The 20,508-nt window shown below is 45.9% G+C and overlaps 1 protein-coding gene across 3 annotated transcripts in view; it reads left to right on the top strand.

Annotated features, from left to right (window-relative positions):
- Positions 1 to 20,508, top strand: part of CREB3L2 (cAMP responsive element binding protein 3 like 2) — a 130,725-nt gene that overhangs the window by 53,000 nt on the left and 57,217 nt on the right. For 2 of the 3 annotated variants that reach the window (XM_008258046.5, XM_002711936.6), the window contains one exon: positions 20,033 to 20,249. In XM_008258046.5, coding sequence (XP_008256268.1) covers positions 20,033 to 20,249 — 217 coding nt within the window. Of the gene's footprint in view, positions 1 to 15,771; positions 16,225 to 20,032; positions 20,250 to 20,508 lie in introns of those variants that run through there. The other variant, XM_089329546.1, reaches the window with a different exon arrangement.

Genomic DNA, 20,508 nt, shown 5'->3' with positions numbered 1-20,508 from the left:
TCAACTCAGTATCTCTAGACTTCAGCATAGTTGCCTGACACATAGTGAATTCACAAGGTATGTTAGCTGAATTGTAGCCAAAGTGGTCAGGACAAGGGCGAGTCACAGAGTGTAGAGCCTAAAGAAGTGAGTAAGCAGAAGTGTGGTCTTGGAAGGTCCCCAGGGTTGGGCCTAGGAGAGACATTGCTGTATTAAGGCAGGAAGTGCCCTGTTCCTCCATGGAGCCAGAAACCACAGTGGAGGCTGTGGGAGCGAGGCTGCCGTTGGGAAAGGTTGGGATACTCCCCAGTGAGTGAGGAGCCAACAAGCCTGGCCAGGGGGAGACTGGCATGGTGGTAGACCTCCTGCAGAGGCAGGGCAGAGGGAGGAAGCAGATACGGAGAAGAATATTCTAGGAGCAACACCAGCCAGACCAGACTGAATAAAGTTACTTGATACATCGAGTCTTTAGTTAAGAGTAAGAAATGTGTCTTATGTAAATGGGTCTGTTTCTAGCACTTTAAAAATTTCTCTGCCTTCCTCTTTTCAATTTTCTTGTAAAAGTTTCCTTTAAAAAATCAACTTGGTCTTCGCTAGACCAGTCATAGGCCAGGGCGAAGCAGCAGGCCTGTGATCTGGGAGGCCAGGGATGAAGTCAAAGCTACCATCTCAATCTGACCTCTCAGAAGGAGTGAGTAGGAGAGGGGAGACCAACATGGGGTTCAAAACTGAGGGTAGAGTCTCTGGTCCAATAGGAAGAGAGCCAGGCCCCTGCTCCGCAGCTGGAGGCTGGCTAAGAGACTCAGATTCTTCCACCACTCCCATATTTGTCTTTAGCATTCATTTTTTCCACCAAATGAACTTCCTTAGAGGGTGAGCGCAGAGAGAAGAGAATGTAAGCAAGGCAGTGGGCAGTGGGAAGTGGGCAGGGGGAGGACACACTACTTTTCTATTGCTGCATGTGTGAATCAGCTTGGGCTGCCATCATGAAATACAGAGACTAGGTGGGTTATGCAACACTGTTATTCTAACAGTTCTGGGGGCAGAGACGCTTGCATGGCTGGATGCTGACTTTCTTCCTGGCTTGTAGACAGCTGTATCCTCACATGGTGGTGAGGGGTGGGAGGGTACTTTCTGATGAGGGCATGGATCTTATCATGAGGACCCCACCTCAGCTAAGCCTAACTACTGCCCAAAGGCCACCTCCCCAAGTACCATCACATCGGAGGTTAGGATTTCAACATACAAACTTGGAGAAGGGGGATATAATTCAGTCCATAGCACTTTCCAATGTGTTACCATGAACACTGTGGCTAAGACAACAACACTTGCTATCTCATGTTTTCAGAGGGTCGGGAGTCTGGGCATGGCTATGCTGGGTCCTCTGTTCAGGGTCTCACCAGCCTGTGGTCCATTGTCATCTGGGGCAGCAGTCTTGTCCGAGACTCAGGGTCTTCTTTCAGGCTTATGTGGTGGTAGGACAGGTCAGTGCTTTCTATCTGTAGGACTTACAGTGACTTGCTTCTCCCAAGTCAGCAGGAGGAAAGTCTCTCCGACTTCCAGACCTTCTTTAAAAGGGATCACTTGATTTGGTAAGACCCATCCAGGATGATCTCCCTTTTGATGAACTTGAAGTCAACAGGATTGGAAGCTTACTTTTGTCTACAAAATTGCCTCCCCCTTAGTATATAACCTGGGGCTTGCAGGAGCACCATCTATCATATTCATGCAAGGTTTCTTCAAAACATTCATGGAAATGTGAAAACACTATGCATGAATTTCAATTTTTTTTTGCATCAAAACAAACATCTTTTAATTTTATTTTCTGCAAGCTCTTTGATGTTCCCTCCTGTGATGCACAGGCCACCCTCCAGGGAAGGGGTTATCTGGAGTGTGTGTAGCAGGGAACAGGAGCCTTGGAGTCATTTGAGAATTCAGCCTGCTTCAGCTGCTAAGAGAGCCCGAGGGGTCAGTGCCTGCTTACTCTCTGTGTGAAGTTAGTGGGGTTGGCAGATTGTAACGGGAAAGGGTCATTTGGAGAGCAGGATCAAAAATACTATTTTAAGTATTTGTGGCTGGTGACCTTACATTGTGAGAGTGCAGAAACTAAAACGAAATTCAATCTGTAAATAAAAGTTTAATTGTAGTGGCTCAAGGTGAAAATTTGAATTTATAAAAGGAAAAAATGTTATTGATAGGGCAGTTGCAGGGGATACTTCAGAGCCTGCCCTGGTGAAGGGGGCATGGGTACAAGAAAGTTCACGTCCACAGTTTGAGATTCTGCTGCATACAGAGGTCCTGATTGAATCTGTTGCAAAAAGGAACTGTGTACATCCATCTGCAGGTAGCTGAGCTCATGGGAGAAAGGCTTGTTATAGTTCCTAATTGCTCTCGACATGGGAGGTGTAATTAAAATTAGAGAGATTTCTGGTCGTGTAACAGAGGAAAAAATGCTATGACTTGAGGTGTTGTTTTCCTGCAGAATGGTCAGTGTTTTAAACCTGCACCTGCCAGTGTGTTATTTTTCAAAACAGGAATGAAAGAAGATCCATCTTCTGGGCAGGAAGATGTGCTGTCTGTAGCCAGTCGTCCTCACTGTTCTTTATTTCCTGAGGACTGTTTAAACCAGCTTTTACTTAATTTGATTACATGGAGTCTGTCTTCAAAAAAAGCTTTTTTGTTCCTGTTATAAACTAGTAGGTTTTCACTGTAGAACATATAGACAAGGATAAAAGTACTTGTTATACTCTACTGGTACTCTCAACATTCTGCTATATTATTTTGTCCATATATTTCCACATTTAGCATTTGTATACAATTTTCTATTTTTTTCATTGAAATGATTGCACAGTGAGTTTTTGTAATGTGTTTGCCATTTTTTAAAGATTTATTTGAAAGGCAGAGTTCCAGAGAGGCAGAGGCAGAGAGAGAGAGAGGTCTTCCATCTGCTGGTTCACCCCCAAAATAGCCGCAATGGTTGGAGCTGGGCCAATGTGGAGCTTCTTCCGATGCAGGGCCCAAGGACTTGAGCCATCTTCTACTGCTTTCCCAGGCCACCGCAGAGAGCTGAATCGGAAATGGAGTAGCCGGGACTAGAACCAGTGCCCATTTGGGATGCTGGCACTGTAGATGGTGGCTTTACCCGCTATGCCACAGTGCCAGCCCTCTGTATTTACTATTCCGATGTAGATTGCAGACGTTTTATATATTAACAAATATTACACAGTAGTATTTAAAATTAATTATTTTATTTGAGAAAGACAGAGATGAAGAGAGATCTTCCATCCATGAGTTCATTCCCCAAATACCCACAACAAGGCTGAGCCTAGCCAAAACCAGGAGCCCAGAATTCCATGAGGATTTCTCATGTGGGTGGCAGAGACCCAAGTACTTTTGTTTAAACTTTTTTTTTTACTTATTTGAAAGAGTTACAGAGACACAGAGGGAAAGAGAGAGAGAGAGAGAGAGAGAGACAGAGATATCTTTAATCTACTGGTTCACTCCCCAGATGCCTGCCCATCTCCCCAGCCAGGGCTGGGCCAGGCTGAAGCCAGGATCTAGGAGCTTCCTCTGGGTCTCCCATGTGCATGGCAGGCACCCAAGGACTCTTGGGCCATCTTCCATTGGTTTCCCAGGCCTTAGCAGGGAGCTGGATTGAAAGTAGAGCAGCCAGGACACAAGCTGCATCCCATATGGACTGCCAGCGTTGCAGGTGGTGGCTTAACCTGTTATTCCATAGTGGTGGCCTTGGGACCTAAGTATTTAAGCTGCCTGTAGAGTTGCATATTTGTAGGAATCTGGATCAGAAGCAGAGTAGCTGGGACTCGACCCAGATACTTTAATATGAGGTGCAAGTGTCCCAAGTAGCAACTTATCAGCTGTACTACTGCCTTTCCCTGTGATAACATCTTTAATAGCTATTTAAATATGACTTAATTTGTTGAAACAATCTTATGTGGGCTGCTTTCAATTCTGCACAAGCAATCCAGGGTTACCTACCTTTCAGCAACGGACTAGCCTTCACAATTGCCATCCTGTTTTCACCCAGTGCTCTTATGTTCATGGATACAGTGTTTGCTGCTTGCAGAAGTGAAACTTGTGTTTTATGTTTACTTTTTCCGTGATTGGTTCCCAAGACTACTTGTTGAGTTTTTAAATACCTCTTTTGTGAGCTAGAGGCTCTCATAAACAAACCACTTTGTTGAGACTGGGAGTATTAGCACTGGCACGATTTCCTAACTTTGCCGTGTGTTGCAGACTGCACGAGGCAGCGGAGTGGTCCAGCTGCACCTTAGTTCTGCACACAGGCTCTGTGTGCAGCTTTGTGAATGTCTGTTTTTCTTTCCCCTTCCCTTCTACATGGGCTGCTGGTGGGAAAAAAAAAAAAAAAGCCTGCATCTAAACAAAAGTGAGCAACGGATCAATTTAAAGCCCAAACTTTAGGTCAGTTAGAGATTTAGCCTCTTAGAAACGTGAGCTTTGCAAATGTGAAGAGTATTAGGATTGGAGGAGAAAAAAGCACTTAGTTATTGGGTGTCTTCCGATATCCAATGCAGTGACAGAGATAGTCATCAGGGGAACTTTGTGAATAATGAAAACGGACCCATGGAAGGGCCTGACTTCAGATATTGATCCCTCTTGATGCAGCCAAGTCTATGTTTTGGAAGTTCACTTCTTGGGCTCATGGAAATACATAGTGGTGTTTTGCTTGCTATCATGATGGGCAGGAGGTGCTGCCAGCATTTAGTGCCCAGGAGCCTGTGATGTGTTGGATGGTCTGATCTGTGAAGGGTCATCTTACTGAAATACCACCGCGGTGTGGGTGGGTGAGCACCTTTAGCCACTTCACGACCCTTTGGTTTCTTCTGAGGAATGGAGAGGAAAACCTGAAACCATGGGCCTGAGTTTTTCTACAAATTGTCTACTCTTCTCTCTCCATTTCCCATAGAGGTTCTGCATGGCTAAACCTAAACGATACTGTTCTACATAAGAGAATGTGGGTCAGGAAAAAGCAGTACAGCACTTTGTAAGTCTGATAATTCTCTCCATCTCCACTTGGCCTACACAAGTTGAGCCTTTTTTTTTTTTTTTCTGCTACAAGCCTGTCTGGTTGTTTGCCTCATGGGCCAGCTGTTGAAAGGGCGGACATCATCCAGTACTGTGCAGCTGTTAGCTCAGCCACCCTCAGGGAGCACGTTTTTGCCAAAGAATCCCAGAAAAGGCCAGAGACAGGGAGTTGCAGGGAACACTGACTCAGTGTTTTTAGGCTATTTTATTCCCTGGCGGCTGAGTGGAAGCAGGGGCCACCTACATCATAACTCATCTTTGAATGTCAGATCAGAACTGCAGGGGACTTGAGAACCATCTGGCTCCAACCTTTTATATTCTCAGAAAAGGGACCCAGAGTTGTACAGTGACTTGCTCGAGATCACAGAAGTAACAGTAGAGCCAGGTCTAAAACCCAAGCCGTTCTGTTACACCAGCAGCTTCCCCTTTGCTTATATTACGTACTAGCGAAGCTTGGCTGAGTTTCTACACTTGATCGGAGCCAAAAGGTCGAGAAGTCATGCTATGCTGACTCTCGTTCCAAAATATTCCTCACCCCCACCAAGGAATCGCATCATTATTGCATTCAAATCTTAGGTACTTTCAGGGGCCATTGGCTTCATGGGCAGTGGAAAGACTCTTTTTTATGACCAGAAAGAAGTTATCTATTTTTGATTCAGTAAGAAGTTTTCCACTGTTGTCCAGTCATGAAAAAAATTCAGAAGCATTTCTCTACATTGAGTTTTGGGGAAAAAGTAAGTAAGCTGTTGGGTAACAAGTCTAAACATGTGGATGGTTGCATGTGTTTCTGAGAGAGACTGTAGAGCATCTCCTGTTTGCTTGTTCTCACATCAACCTGCTAAGAGCACAAGGTTCCACTCATGGTCTTTCTTAGAAGGAGAATATTATCTCCTTTTTTGACTTTCCTTGGACATTCTCCAACTCTATCAAGGCCAAAGCAAGAGGGATGGCAGGATTGGGGGAAAGGCACTCCCAAGCACTGGTAATTCCCCAGTTACCCACAGTAGCTGATTTATAGCCAGAACTTGGATCTGGGAACCCAGTCCATGTCTCCCATGTGGCAGCAGGAACCTGACCACTTGAGCCATTGCTGCTGCCTCCTAGGTTTGCATTGGCAGGAAGTTGAAGTCAGGAGCCTCAGGTGGGTATCTAGTCCTCTAGTATAGAATGCAGACATCAAACTGCTAATACCAAACATCTGTTGGGGTTTGCATCTCTAAATCTCCTTTCTAGTAGTGTGACTTTTCACTCCCTCTGCTTCAAGGTATTCTGTTCTGCTCAGGCTGTTAAGTTCCAGTGTCATTTGGAGATAAGTGAAGGTTCGTTGCTTCAGCTGGTGCAAGAAGAAGGAACAAACAGGAGCAGACAGCCACTGGCTGCTCTGCTTCCAATATTTGCCACTGCTAACTGGCAATCCAGGGTAGAAAAACGAGATAACTATGAAGAAGCTTTCGAGTTCATCATCCATGCATGGTTTTCTCAGCCACTTCTCCCTTACTGTAGCACCATGTTATATCTGGATCAGACTCTCTATGCATTTGCTTTCTCTGTGCTACAATTTTGAAAAGTAGATTGTGATTCAAATTTTCAGATGGGTGGAAAGCCAGAGTTATTTGCCCAAGGTTACTGCTAATACTTAATTGGCTGATTTAGAATGTTTTCTGACTCGGGAGTCTAGTAAAATTCAGCTCCAAGTGTCTGAGTTGCATCATTTCAGAGAGCAGGACCGTACCTGTGAAGTTTGAGAGAGCAGCAGCCTGCATGAAGGTCTCCTGGCTTGGCAGCCTGTGGGATTCCTTTTGCTCCTATCTGGCCGTGATGGGCACCTCCTGGCAGTGAGTCACTCCCTGTGCATGTAAGCAGGGCAGACGGCACCTGGCACTTCCAAGGCCTTTCCCTACTCCCTGATGTGGCACTCTAGGGATGAGATTATCTCCGTGATGCTCATGACGTATTTGGCACACAAATAAAGCGTGGGTTTCTAGGAAGCATGCTTGCCATCCTCCGCCCCCCCCGGAACTTTATGACTCCTTTTAGTTTTTCATGCCTGACATCTTTGGCACTGGATCTTGCCTTGCAGGCAGCATTGTTCCGTTGTAAAATATATGTGCTATTCAGAAAACTATAGAGGTGTTCCCAGGGACCCCCCCTCAGGCCCCCATTTGGTGATCTTTATGTTTAGTTGCTGATTCTGTTGTTTCAGAGTTTGTGAGGTAAAGAGCTCAACCCTTAGATTTTTAGTTCTTCAAACTTCACTTGTCTGTGATTTAGAGCCTGCTGTCATAACCCAGCGTTTTTCTGGAATGACAAAATACTAGATTTGGTTTATTAGGGTGGGACCCAAGAGGAAACAAACAATGACTGTCTTAGTGTGTGCTTCCACTGAAGGATATGAGGGAATGCCCTGGGTGCTGAGAAAGGACAGCATCCGTTGGGGAGCTGGCAGGAGGAACCCAAGAGAAACTTATGGCTGAAGATCCTGCAGATTTGCTTATATCAGGAGGATTTAAAAGGGTTGAAAATAGCAAACTGAAGAATAAGGGGCCAAGAGAAGGGTATCAACAGGGCTGAAACACCAGTTAGGAAGACTTTATAGAATTTGACTAGGATATGATGAATAAGAAATCGAAATCTGATTTATCTCTTACTGGGGGGAGTTTGGACTTAGACTGCATTCTATTGGGAGTGTTGAAAGTGAATGCTTTCTGGGCCTTGGCATGTAGTATAGACCAGGCAGAACGCCCTGATGGGTCTCCAGTGCTCCCATCCCTAGAATTAGGAATAGAAGTGGAGAAGGGTGAGAGGGAACAAGTGACTATCAAGGTGGCTCCTGCTCTGAGTGCTTGGTCTCCACAGCTCCCCCACCAGGGGTAGAGAGGAGGTAACTGCAGGTTCTGTACCACCTTGGCCTTGAGTGGTTGATCCCATCGTGACTGTGAAAGGCTTCCATGTGTTGGTGAGATTCAGCTGTTTGATGTGGCAGAAGAGGCAAGAAAAGGACTCGAGGGATGCTTTGAGTTTCTCAAAACAAATCAAAGAGAACTCCATCTGATATGCATATTTCTGGCCAGCCCTGCTTACTCTAAAAAGGATCTTAAGAATTTCTTCCATTAATATGAAGAGATTGCTGTACTGTTGGGTCCAAGTTGAAATGCAAAATGTATTACTTCTCTGCAATTAGGAATCTGAACCCAAGTTCTCCTTATTAATGACTGAAGTGCTTGGGATGGGTGCAGAAAGCAAGGAGCCTCCATCCTCCTCCCTGCTGTGGCTTGTGAAGATCGATGCAATAATGGTGTGGAGGTGTTTTGTACTGTGTAAAGCACTGTGCATTGGACATAAGTGGTGCTATTATATTTTTTTATCATTACCTTTATTCCTATGGAGACTGGTTGGATATCCTTAGACCCTGGAAGGAAAGGACCTCCCCTAGGCCAGAGGCTAGTTCAGGTTCAGGAAGAACTAAGGAATGCATTCTGGGGACATTTGCAGCTTTAGATGTAAATGAGTCAAGAAGCAGATAGATTGGCCTTGTGCTAACTGTGTAATTTAGTTCTCCTTTGCCAGCGGGAGCCACCTGTGTGGTATTTCCCCCTTAATCTCAATAACCATATGATTGTATTGTGGTTAGACATGCTTCAAATGAAACAGCAGATTTTTTTTTTTTCACACCACATTCTAAGAAGAATTGCTATAGGTCATTCAGGATTGGACTGCATTTGGAGAAAGTGCATCACTAACTTATTTTAATGATGAAAAATCATGTAGTTTAGAAGGAATTAGCATTGGTGCATGACCTTTGAAGCATATGTTTAATGTTCCACATTCATATTTATATAATGCATACATTTAGAGTGACGTGTGAAGGTTCACAGCAAGATTAAACAGAAAGTACAAAAATTTCCCATTCATCTTCTCCTTTAAACAGGCATAGCCTGCCCTATAACCAACATTCCCCATCAGGGTGGTCCATTCATTACAACTGATGAATCTGCACTTGACATATCAGTATCACTCAATGTCCACAGTTTACGTTAGGTGTTGTACATTGTGTGGGTCTTCAGTGTCATCCAAGAATCTTCTATATTCTGCCGATTCGGATGCCCCTTTCTACAAAATAGATTTATAATTTATAATGAGTTCTCTTAAATAGCATCCCCCAATGCCTTTAGAATTTAATTAAAATATTTCACAACCTTCTTTTACATTTACAGTACAGCACATCTGGATAGTACCAGCCAAAGTATATATGTTATGTAATAAGGCTCTTAAAAAAAACAATTTCTGTTACTGCTTGTGAAATTTCAGTAAATATCACTTCACCAGAACAAAACTCCCCCCAAAAAACAAACAACCCCTCAAAGCCCCAAAACTTCTGTGTAATAGAGTTCCAAGGGCTCAGCCTCTGATCTTTCTTTCTTTCTTCTTCTTTTTTTTTTTTTTTTTTGGACAGGCAGAGTTAGACAGTGAGAGAGAGAGATGAGAGAAAGGTCTTCCCTCTGTTGGTTCACCCCCCAAGCGGCCACTACGGCGGGCGCGCTGCGCCGATCCGAAGCCGGGAGCCAGGTGCTTCCTCCTGGTCTCCCATGCGGGTGCAGGGCCCAAAGACTTGGACCATCCTCCACTGCCTTCCTGGGCCACAGCAGAGACCTGGACTGGAAGAGGGGCAACTGGGACTAGTACCCAGCGCCCCAACAGGGACTAGAACCTGGGGTGCCGGCGCCACATGCGGAGGATTAGCCAAGTGAGCCATGGCACCGGCCAGTCCCCTATTTTTTATTTAGAGAAATATGTAATGTATCCAGATTTTAGTCCCAGAAAAGAATCGGATAGCCTTGAAGTTCCACTGTAATGAGGTTTGACCTGTGCACCGTTTCTTCCTTGTGACTTTAACAAAGTTGCCTTTTTCCTCCTGATTGGCACTGAGCCTTTTCCGTGTGGTCACGGCAGGGCCCTAGTGTAAGAAGCATTCAGGTCTGGGAGGCTGGGGGAGGCCCCTTCTCTCAGTGCAGGGGGCGGACTGAGGGCAGCCTGGTGGGCGCCCAGGGCCCGGGGCGGCTCTTCCCCTCCTGAGCAGCACGGCAGCGTGTGTTGTGCCAGAGGGAGGCCTTGGTTTCGAGAGGGAATTTGAGGTGCAGCCTCAAAATTATTTCTTCTGGGGATGTCAGTTTGGCCCACCACTTTCGCTACCTCTGTGGCTTCAGTCTTTGGGACTTTCTGTGCTCCTGGTAAGGCTCCTAGCTCTGATGTATTAGTACCAAGCTTTCTTCCCTGCCTGCCTGGGAGTGATCCTTTCAGCCAGAGGCTGGCGGCAAGGGTGGCTCTCTTTTCCAGGCAGGTCTTGAGCTTTGGACTCTTGCTGCCAGCCGTCTGCTCCTGCTTTCTGAACCCCATCACCTGCTACTCCTGCCTGCTTGTCTGCCTCACTGCCCCAAGGCAGCAGTCACAAGGATCAATCCATACAAACTCAGGAAGCAAAAAGAAGGTATTTTCCATCTTTATGTCGCCTGCAATATTTTAGAGCATTACAGGGTGTAATCACTGAGTAGGTAGCAATGACCTATGTATATCTGTGTGTGATTACTTCTGTCTCTGCTGGCAGTGTTGAACCCTGGACCCATGGAATCCTCCTCTGTCCCCTGCAGACTGACTGCAGGGGTAGGTGAGCCTCCTGAAATCACGGACTGGGGTTTTATGTTGTATGTGTTGCTCTGGGTGTCTCAGAACGGTCTAGAGTCTTCATTAGACTCTCCAAAGGGCCCATGAATCAAAAACAAAGGAGACAAACTATTGATTGAGTCTGAAGTCCACTCTGTCATTCCTCCCCCAACACACCAGCTTCACTGGTAAGGAAGCAGACTCCACATGAGGTGGAGTGACAGCCAGTGAACTGCAGGGCTGTTCTTGGAATCACACTTACCTGGTCCAGGTCACATTCTTCCATTAGCCTGTGCCCCAAAAGGGACTTGTAAAGGGTGGGCATTGTGGCACAGCGGTTTAAGCCCACTGCTTGGGATACCAAGCTGGTGGGAGTCTCGGCTACTCTGTTTCTGATCCAGCTTCCTCATAATGTGCCTGAGAAGGCAGCGGATAATAGCCAAGTCTTGGGGTCCCTGCCACTCACCTGGGAGACTTGGATAGAGGTTTCTGCTACTGGCTTCAGCCTGGCCCAGCCCTGGCTTTTGTGAGCATTTGGGGAGTAAATCAGTGGGTGGAAGCTCTCTGTCTTCCCCTCCCTCTCTGTCACTCTGCCTTTCAAATAAATTTTTAAAAAAATTTTAAAAAATGTCAAATCGTTCAGTTTAATACATCTGAGAGACAAGTATTCATTTGATCCAGACAGCTTCAGAACACATTCAACGAGTACTCTGAAGATAGGGGCACAAGACATTAGAGCTTGTTCCAGGTAACCCTTCCTCATCCTGGCACAACACTGTCCTTGTAGGACTGACCTTTCCTCATCTTTCTGCCACCCCCACACCCCCACGGTGCCTTGCTTCAAGTTGCTGCTCCCTGTGCTTGATGAGTGAACCTCAGGGCTAATGCTGGGAGAAGCTAGCTTAGTTGCACTATGTAGCTGATTCTTTGAGCTGAAGCAAACGGAATCTATTTCCATGCTCCCCAAGCCCCACCGCCGACCACATTATTGCCCTTTCTTCATCTCTGTGATCCCAGATCTTGGAGCAATTGTTAGCAGCAGGCAGTGGCCCAGATCTTAAACCACTGCTTCCTTGCAAGGCACCTTGAACATCTGCTGGTGACCTGCAAACACAAGTGTACGTGTTTCAGAGCCATGGTAATTTTTTTTAAATAAATTATTACTGAAAGCTTGGCAATTTCCCCAGTTGTACTCACTTGTAAATTTGATTGTACATTCTAAATATTTCCTGGCACCTACTTATAATTGTTGGGAGACCTAGGCTCTAATTCAGGTTTATGTGCTGTTTGCTAAGCTATTGTAGAATAATAATAGATCCAAATGAGATAGTGGTTGAGTGCATGTGATCCACTATCTGGGCTAGGCATAGAGGGGGATGAGTAAAAAGATTTCCATCTGGGTCATAGGTTATAAGGCCAGATGGTAAAATATTTAAGTTGTCAATGAAAAGCACATCAAAGACAATAAAAATTGTCTAAATTAAGATATACGAGAAGTCTTCAAAAAGTTTATGGAAATGCACATTTTATGGGGCCGGCGCTGTGGCGCAGTGGCGCAGTGGTGCAGTGGGTTAAAGTCCTGGCTTGCAGTGCTGGCATCCCATATAGGCATCAGTTTGAGTCCCGGCTGCTCCACTTCGGATCTAGCTCCCTGCTAATGTGCCTAGAAAAGCAGTGGAGGATGGCCCAATCCCTTGGGCCCCTGCACCCACGTGGGAGACCCGGAAGAAGCTCCTGGCTCCTGGCTTTGGATCAGCTCAGCTCTGGCCATTGCAGCCATTTGGGGAGTGAACCAGCAGGTGGAAGACACCTCTCTCTCTCTCTCTCTCTGTCTCTCTCTGTCTCTACCTCTCTCTGGAACTCTGTCTTTCAAATAAAATAAAATAAATCTTTGAAAAAAAAGAAAATGCATATTTTGAAAAACTATGTATTTCTAAAATTTTGTGTCAAAATAAACTTATCTTTTTAAATTTATTTATTTGACAGGGAGAAGGAGAGGGGGAGGGAGAAGGAGAGAGGGAGGTAGAGGAGAGAGAGAGGGGGAGAGAGAAAGAGAGAAAGTGTGCATGTGCACTCTCATCCACTATTTCACTTTCCAAATGCTAACCATAGCCACAGCTGAGCCAGGCCAAAACTAGGAGTAAAGAATCCAATTCTGTCTCCCATGTGGGTGGCAGGGACCCAATTACTAGAATTGTCACTTCCACCTCCCAGGATACACATGAGCAGAAAGCTGGAATTGAGAGCAGAGCCAATGTTGATCCTAGGCACTCTGATATGGGATATGGGCATCCTAACCTTTGTCTTAACAGCTAAGCCAAACACCCACCCCTAAACTTACCTTGTAATACCTGTTTTACAAGCTGTTTGAAATCCTCTCCTACTCACTTGAAACACTGTAGCTGTGTAGGGAAGTGAAAGATCAATTTAAGCAGTGTCTGTTCAGCCTGGCTTTATGGAAGAAGTAGATTTGTTTTGTCTTCGTTTCCTGATGGGTTAAGAGGAAAATGAAAGAACAATCTAGGAAAAAGTTTGGGAAGCCGGTATGCTGGTAGAAAATGCCAGCATTTTATTTTTTAATTATCTCAGCTTTTACAAGCACTTTTAAAATGATTGCTATGCCAGTGAGGTACTAGTGGTGTGCATGCATCATTTAGTTTAACCTCTCTTAAAGGAAGCTTGGAGGATGGAAGTCTCTTGCTTAGGTTTACAAAAGGTTGTCTGGTTCCAAAGCTGTATTGCTACTGAGATAAATAGGATTGGAATGAACTTATTATGTTTAAGATTAAAAGGAGACAGGATGTTAAATGCAGAGTCTTTAGTGAATGGGAAGATAAGACCTCAACATAGATTTTTTTTTTAAGATTTATTTATTTATTCGAAAGTCAGAGTTACACAGAGAGAGGAGAGACAGAGAGGTCTTCCATCCAATGGTTCACTCCCCAGATGGCTGCAACAGCCAGAGCTGCGCTGATCCGAAGGCAGGAGCCAGGAGCTTTTTCCAGGTCTCTCATATGGGTGCTGGGGCCCAAGGACTTGGGCCATCTTCTACTGCTATCCCAGGCCACAATAGAGAGCTGGATTGGAAGAGGAGCAGCCAGGACTAGAACCGGCGCTTCAGGCCAGGGCGTTAACCCGCTGAGCCACAGTGCTGGCCCCTCAACATAGGTTCTTAAAGAAAGGTGCCAAGTGTCTTCACTGAGTTGGGTGAAGAGCGTTCATGTTCTGAGTCAGAGGGTTAGCCCTGTGATATGACTTTGAGCCCTTTGGCAGAAACATGCATTGGTTCAGTAAAATCTCCACTGTTGTTGATGTAGCACAGAAAGTGGTCCCAGGAGCTTCTCCATCTAACAAACCCCAGAAAGTTTCTGCAGTTGTAGTGCGGAAGGCTGCATGTTCATGGGGAAGGGACCGTCTGTGACTCTGTCATTATCCAGCTTGGAGGCTGGCTCCAATGGAGCAGTGCATTGTGGAAGAAAGTGCATGCGATTTGGAGTCAGCTGGACTTGGGGTGGAACCTCAATTCCACCTTTCATCAGCAGTGCACCTCTGGGCGAGTTGCCTCATGATCCTGAGCCCCAGTCTTCTCATCTATACATGTGGCCGTGTCTGCCTTGTAGGAAATCACCCAGCTCTTTTTCTGGTATCTAACATATATGTGCTTAATCTATCTGTTGGGTTTAGCACCTAATCCAGCCAAGGCTATCATCAGTGATCATCAATATCATGTTTTTTTATTTGTCAGAACCTCTCCTGTCGAGTTGGATCGTGAGATTCAACTACCTCGTTCTTGGGAGAAACAATGTGGGAAAAGTTTGGTCAGTTTGAAATAAGAGGGCTCCAGTTCAGGATTTTTCAGCAGGGCTCTGAGATTTTGGACAATGGGTTTAAATTCAGTTTCATGGGATCATTGTGAGCACTAAATGAGGAATGGGCTATGAAAAAGTACTTTGTAGACCCATAAAGTTGGATTAGAATATTGGGCAGAATATTAACATATGATTATGCCGTTGCCTTTGACAGAATTAAACCAAGTTTCTGTGATGCTTGAGTAGTTTGCTAAAGTGCTTGCAGGATCTGGAAAGGCTCCCTCTCTGAGGCTGGCTTCCTCCTCTCTCTGGCGTGTGACCTCCAGGATCATAATGACTGTCTCTAACTGGCTGCCCTTATTCATGAGCCGATTCTGGCCCAGGCCCTGCCCTAGCAGTTGGTCTGTCTGCTAAGTCCTGGGGCCCCCAGCAGCCAAGGACATCCAGCTGGAATTAATCTGCTGGGCTCAGTCGTAGCATGTGGTCCCACTGCTGGGGTGAATCTTTGCAATCACAAGTATCTGCCCTCAGCCTACTCAGTGTTTTCACTTTGCCAAGTTCCTAGGGGTGGGGGGATGGTTAGCACAGTTGATCCTCGCTTCTGAAGACGTTCTTTTTTCTGGGCAAGGGAGGAGAGGTAGTTTATGATAATACACTCGATAACAACTATGGATTCTTTAGGCCTGCCTGTCATTAGAGCTAAATTGTTTGGTAACATGATAATTACCACATCATCCAAAGTAGAGGGCGTTCAGGGAAGGTTAGCAGAGTTAGAGAAAGTTGATTATTGGTTATCCAGGGGCTGTTCATAAAAGCGTTCATTAGTGCAGCTCAGGAGAAAGAAAGCAGCATATCAGCAGAACACCAACCTGGGCAGCGTTGCCTTGCCTCAGGGTATATGGGAGTCTGGTGGTGCAGCAGGGCCAGAGTTGACCTTGAAGTTCAGGGGACAGAATTGTGGCTTGGAAATGTGAGGACTGCGAGTGTAACTCTTGCTTTTGCATTTTACATTCTGTGTTATTTGTTTGTCTTTTTGTTATCGTAATTTTGGTCTTTAAGGGAATCCCACTTGCAGGATATTTGGCAGCTATCAAGAGCCATGGTACATGGGTCTCTGGGGAGCTCCTCGGGGACTCCGAGGCTGACTCCAGGTTGTTGTGCAATCAGGAAATCTGGTTCCAATCAGCCTGGCCGCTGTTGTGCTCCTTCCTGCTCAGAGTGTGGGCCGTAGACAAGCAGCATTGGTTGGGAACTGCTTAGAAATGAAGGATCGTGGGGCCGGTGTTAGGGCATAGTGGGTTAAGCTACCACCCGCGATGCTGGCATCCCACATGGGTGCCATTTCATGTCCCGGCTGCTCCACTTCTGATCCAACTCGCTGCTAATGTGCCTGGGAAAGCAGTGGAAGACGGCCCGAGTACTCGGACCCCTGCACCCACTGGGAGACCCAAATGAAGCTCCTGGCTCCTGGCTTTGGCCTGGCCCAGGCCTGGCCTTTGCAGCACCTGGGGAGTGAAGCAGCAGGTGATGATTCTCTCTGTCTCTCCCTCTCGCTATAACTCTGCCTTTCAAATAAATAAATCAGGGGGAGAGAGAGAGAGAGAAATGAAGGATCATGGGTCCTACCTAAACAGGGGAATCAGAGTCGAAGTCTTAAGGTCCCCAGGTAATCCATACGCACGTGGAAGTCGGAGAAGCACTGGTCCAAATGGTAAGCTCGGGGAAGGCCTGGACTTTTTCTGCCTTCTGACTCACTTGGCATCTCTAGGACCCATCTAAAATTTAGCACATGGCAACTGCAAGATATGTGAATTTTTCTCTCATCTGCGGCATTTCTGCACTTCTAGGAATGTCGTAAACTTCTAGGGCCTAAAGTGGTATAAAGTTGTGTAGGAAGAGGGATGGTGGGTGGAAACGGAGTTGACCTTTGATGGTTGAAAAGCTGATGCGAGTATAGACTCTCAGTGGTGACGATGGCTTTAATTTGAGTGTAGAAGCCTTTGACTTACTAAGTCAGACTCTCTGAGGGAGGGTCGTAGACCTTGTTTGTTTTTAAAAATGTCTCCCATGGGGTGCAGGGCCCAAGCACTTGGGCCATCCTCCACTGCACTCCCGGGCCACAGCAGAGAGCTGGCCTGGAAGAGGGGCAACCGGAACAGAATCCGGCGACCTGACCGGGACTGGAACCCGGTGTGCCGGCACCGCAAGGCGGAGGATTAGCCTAGTGAGCCGTGGTGCCAGCCTACAATATTTCATATAATAAAAAAAACTTTACTGTTAAGGGGAAATGGATAAGTATAATAGAATACTGTCCAAAAGTTTAAATGAATGAAAGCTACATGTATAAACATAGATAAATTAAAAAGTTTTTGAAAAAAAGAAATTTAAGAAGAAAAAAGAAATTTAAGAAGGATGTATGATGTACTATTTAAAGTTTAAAGTATGTATACTTTATTTACGTATATGTAATAAGAGACTGAAGGCCTGAATAGGAAAGATAAACACCAAGTTCAGGCTAGGGGTTAGCTTTGAGAAGGAGGAAGGGGTGTGGGTAGGTGATTTAACAATACCCTCTTGTTTTATTTCTTTAAAAAAAAAAGACTAAGCAGAGCGAGCGGGGTGGGGGGAGTGAGAGAGACAAGAAAAGAGGAACGAAAAAATGTTGCAGAAGTGATCAGCGCTGTGGCGTAGTAGATTAAGGCTCTGCCTGCGACACCAGCATCCCATATGGGCACCAATTCAAGTCCTGGCTGCTCTACTTCCAATCCAGCTCCCTGCTAATGGCCTGGGAAAGCAGTAGAAGATGGCCCAAGTCCTTGGGCCCCTGCACCCATGTGGAAGACCCAGAAGAAGCTCCTGGTTCCTGGCTTTGGATTGGTCTAGTTCAGGCCATTGCAGCCATTTGGGGAGTGAACCAGCATATGGAAGACCTGTCTCTTCCTCTCTCTGTAACTCTGCCTCTCAAATAAATAAATAAATCTTCTTAAAAATTTTGCAGTAGCAAATGTATAAAATTTTTCATGATATAATTCTGTATAATTTTTTGAATGTTTAAAACTTTTTTTTATAAAAAAACTAGCAAAACCCCTCTTGGTAATTGTGATGCTGGCAGTTGGCATTTAATGAGGGTTATTGCCTTAATTCCTCCTAATGACCTTCCAGCTCTGAACCTGTGTGTACTCAGAGAACCCCCCTCCCATCTACCTGCTCTTGTTCTCATTGACCACCATGCCTATCAGGATAGGTCTGCCGCCTTCCTATATTCTGTCCTGATGAGATGCAGCCACTTCATGTTTGTGGTATCAGCGAAACCCTCCCTTCCAACTTTATTTTTAAAAGATTTATTTAGTTGAAAGACAGGGTTACAGAGAGAGGTAGAGACAGAGAAAGAGGTCTTCCATCCACTGGTTCACTCCCAAAAAATGGCCACAATGGCTGGAGCTGGCCTCTCTGAAACTGGGAGCCAGGAGCTTCTTCTGGGTCTCTCACGCAGATGCAGGGTCCAAGCACTCGAGCCATCTCTGCTGCTTTCCCAGGACAATTATCAGGGAGCTGGATCCGAAGTAGAGCAGCTGGGACTCGAACTGGTGCCCATATGGGATGCCACTGCTGCAGGCCGGGGCTTGAACCCACTGTGCCACAGCGTCAGCCTCCCCTCCCTTCTAACTCTTTAGGGACCTCATACACAGTGGAACTAGCCTGCAAGGGCCTCCTCTTTGCTGTCAGCCTCTCTCCTTTATTAAAGGACCTTGGTCTGTCCTACAACCATCCTAACTTTAGAGCTCTAACGCTACGACATCTCCCACCTCCTCTTCCTGCATTCATTTTCATAACATCTTCATTGATATTTCAGGTGATTCCCAAGAATTTTCACTGCATATCCCGGATGTCACTACTTGCACTTGTAGTCAGTGTTCTGATTGCTGGATTTTGACAAAGTTTAATCAGTGAAGATGTTGGAATGTGATTAAGGGAACATTAAGGAGGCAACAGTGGTTCTACTGCTGCCAAAGTAAACTTTCAAATTTTATTTTATTAGTATTATTAGTATTATTTTCAATATACCCTATAGCAATGGTTCTGAACCAGAGCTGGATTTTCCTATGATATACATTTGGCTGTGGGACAGTACTTCTGGGATCTAGATGACAGAGGCCAGGAATGCTGCTTGATTTCTATAATGCATATAACAACCTCACCTTCCCCTTATAAAGAATTATTCTGTCCAATGGGTCAGCAGTGGCAAGGGCGAGAATCCCTGCTCTACAAGTCCTCGGACTATGAATATGCCTCTACTGAGGAGGGTGGAGTTTTAGCTCTTTTAGGGTTGGACAGTGGAAGAAGGGCTTGTAGGAACCCCAGGGAATATGTCTGTGTATGTATATGTATATGTATATGTATATGTATATGTATATGTATATGTATACTACTGCTGTATTGCATCCATAGCATGGTGGGACCTGGGAACTTCACAACATTAAAGATGAAAGCTGGGAAGACATGGAGATTGAAGAAAAACTGGAGAACACAGTGCAGGGAATGGGGAGAAAAGAAAGAAGCTGCATCTAATGCTTTTGAACTTGGCACCTTACTGTAAATAGCACCCTCGTGCTATAGAAACACAGGATGTAGGTTATTATAAAATGTTACCAATGCACAGTGTGGTGTATCATTGCAGTAGTGACCCCTGGACAATCAAGCTATTCCTGTCCTCTGCTCACCAAGCAGAGGTTTTCCTACCCCCTGAGTCTGGGCTGGCCTAGTCTCTTGCCTTGACCAAAACAGTGTAGAGGGAGTAATACTGTACGACATCTGAGACTAGTCAGCTTTGCCCTTCTCCCACTGTCTTGTGAGGAAGCCCAACCCAGTCTAGCCTCCTTGAGAAAAGGGCCCAGGTGTCCAGCCATCCCAGACCAGCACAGCCAGCCCCCAGCTAACCCTCCACTTTGACGTGGCTGCTTCAGGAACTCAAACTATCAATTCCTCCACCTGGCCCACCCACAGGATAGTAAGAAATAAAGGATGATGGTTATGGGGCTGGCATTGTGGCAGAGCAGGTAAAGCCGCTGCTTCCAACACCAGCATTTCCTGTAGGCACTGATTCAAGTCCTGACCGCTTCACCTCCGATGCGCTTCCCGGCTAACAGCATGGGCAAAGCAGTGGGAGATGACCCAAGGATGTGGGCCCCTCCCATCCACAAGAAGGTTCTGGTCCCTAGCTTCAGCCTGGCCCAGCCCTGGCCATTTGCTACCATCTGGGGAGTGAATTGGTGGGTGGAAGATCTCTCTCTCCCTCTCCCTGACTTCCAAATAAATAAGTAAATCTTCAAAAAACTGATGGGTATTTTAAGCTGCTAAGCATTGGGGTGGTTGGCTAGACAGCAACAGATAACTGAACATTGCATATACATGATTGCATATGCTTCAGGGGATGATGTGATAGTCTTTGAGTATATGTGCATCTAAATATGAGATCACGGATAAGGGGAACTGAATTCTTCTTGCTTTTTTTCTTGTAGCACTTCTCAGAACTTCTGGATGAATTTTCCCAGAACGTCTTGGGTCAGCTCCTGAATGACCCCTTCCTCTCAGAAAAGACTGTGTCGATGGAGGTGGAGCCATCGCCGACCTCGCCGGCGCCTCTCATCCAGGCTGAGCACAGCTACTCCCTGTGTGAGGAGCCCCGGGCCCAGTCGCCATTCACTCACGTGACCAACAGCGACAGCTTCAATGACGGTACACTCGGTGCAGGGGGAGCTCCAGGGGCCTTGGCACCTTTGAGTCCGAGCTCCGTGAGGGGGTGGAGTGCATCATGTTACTGTCAGCCCCACTTTAGCCCAGCATGTCTGTCTGTAAGGCCGTATGCTTGGGCTATGGGAGATAGGAAGGGGCACAGTATATTTCTCTATGTTGGAGTCTGTCCCCTGGGAACTTAACTACAACTAAACAAAATGATAGTAATTACTTTTTTTTTTTTTTTTGGCCTTGTGGCTTT

The sequence above is a fragment of the Oryctolagus cuniculus genome, chromosome 3 (assembly GCF_051225735.1).
Source record: "Oryctolagus cuniculus isolate XC-2025 breed Fujian yellow rabbit chromosome 3, ASM5122573v1, whole genome shotgun sequence".
In the NCBI taxonomy this organism is placed as follows: domain Eukaryota; kingdom Metazoa; phylum Chordata; class Mammalia; order Lagomorpha; family Leporidae; genus Oryctolagus; species Oryctolagus cuniculus.
Note: the sequence above shows the minus strand (reverse complement) of the source record. Positions and strands in the feature narration are given on the sequence as shown.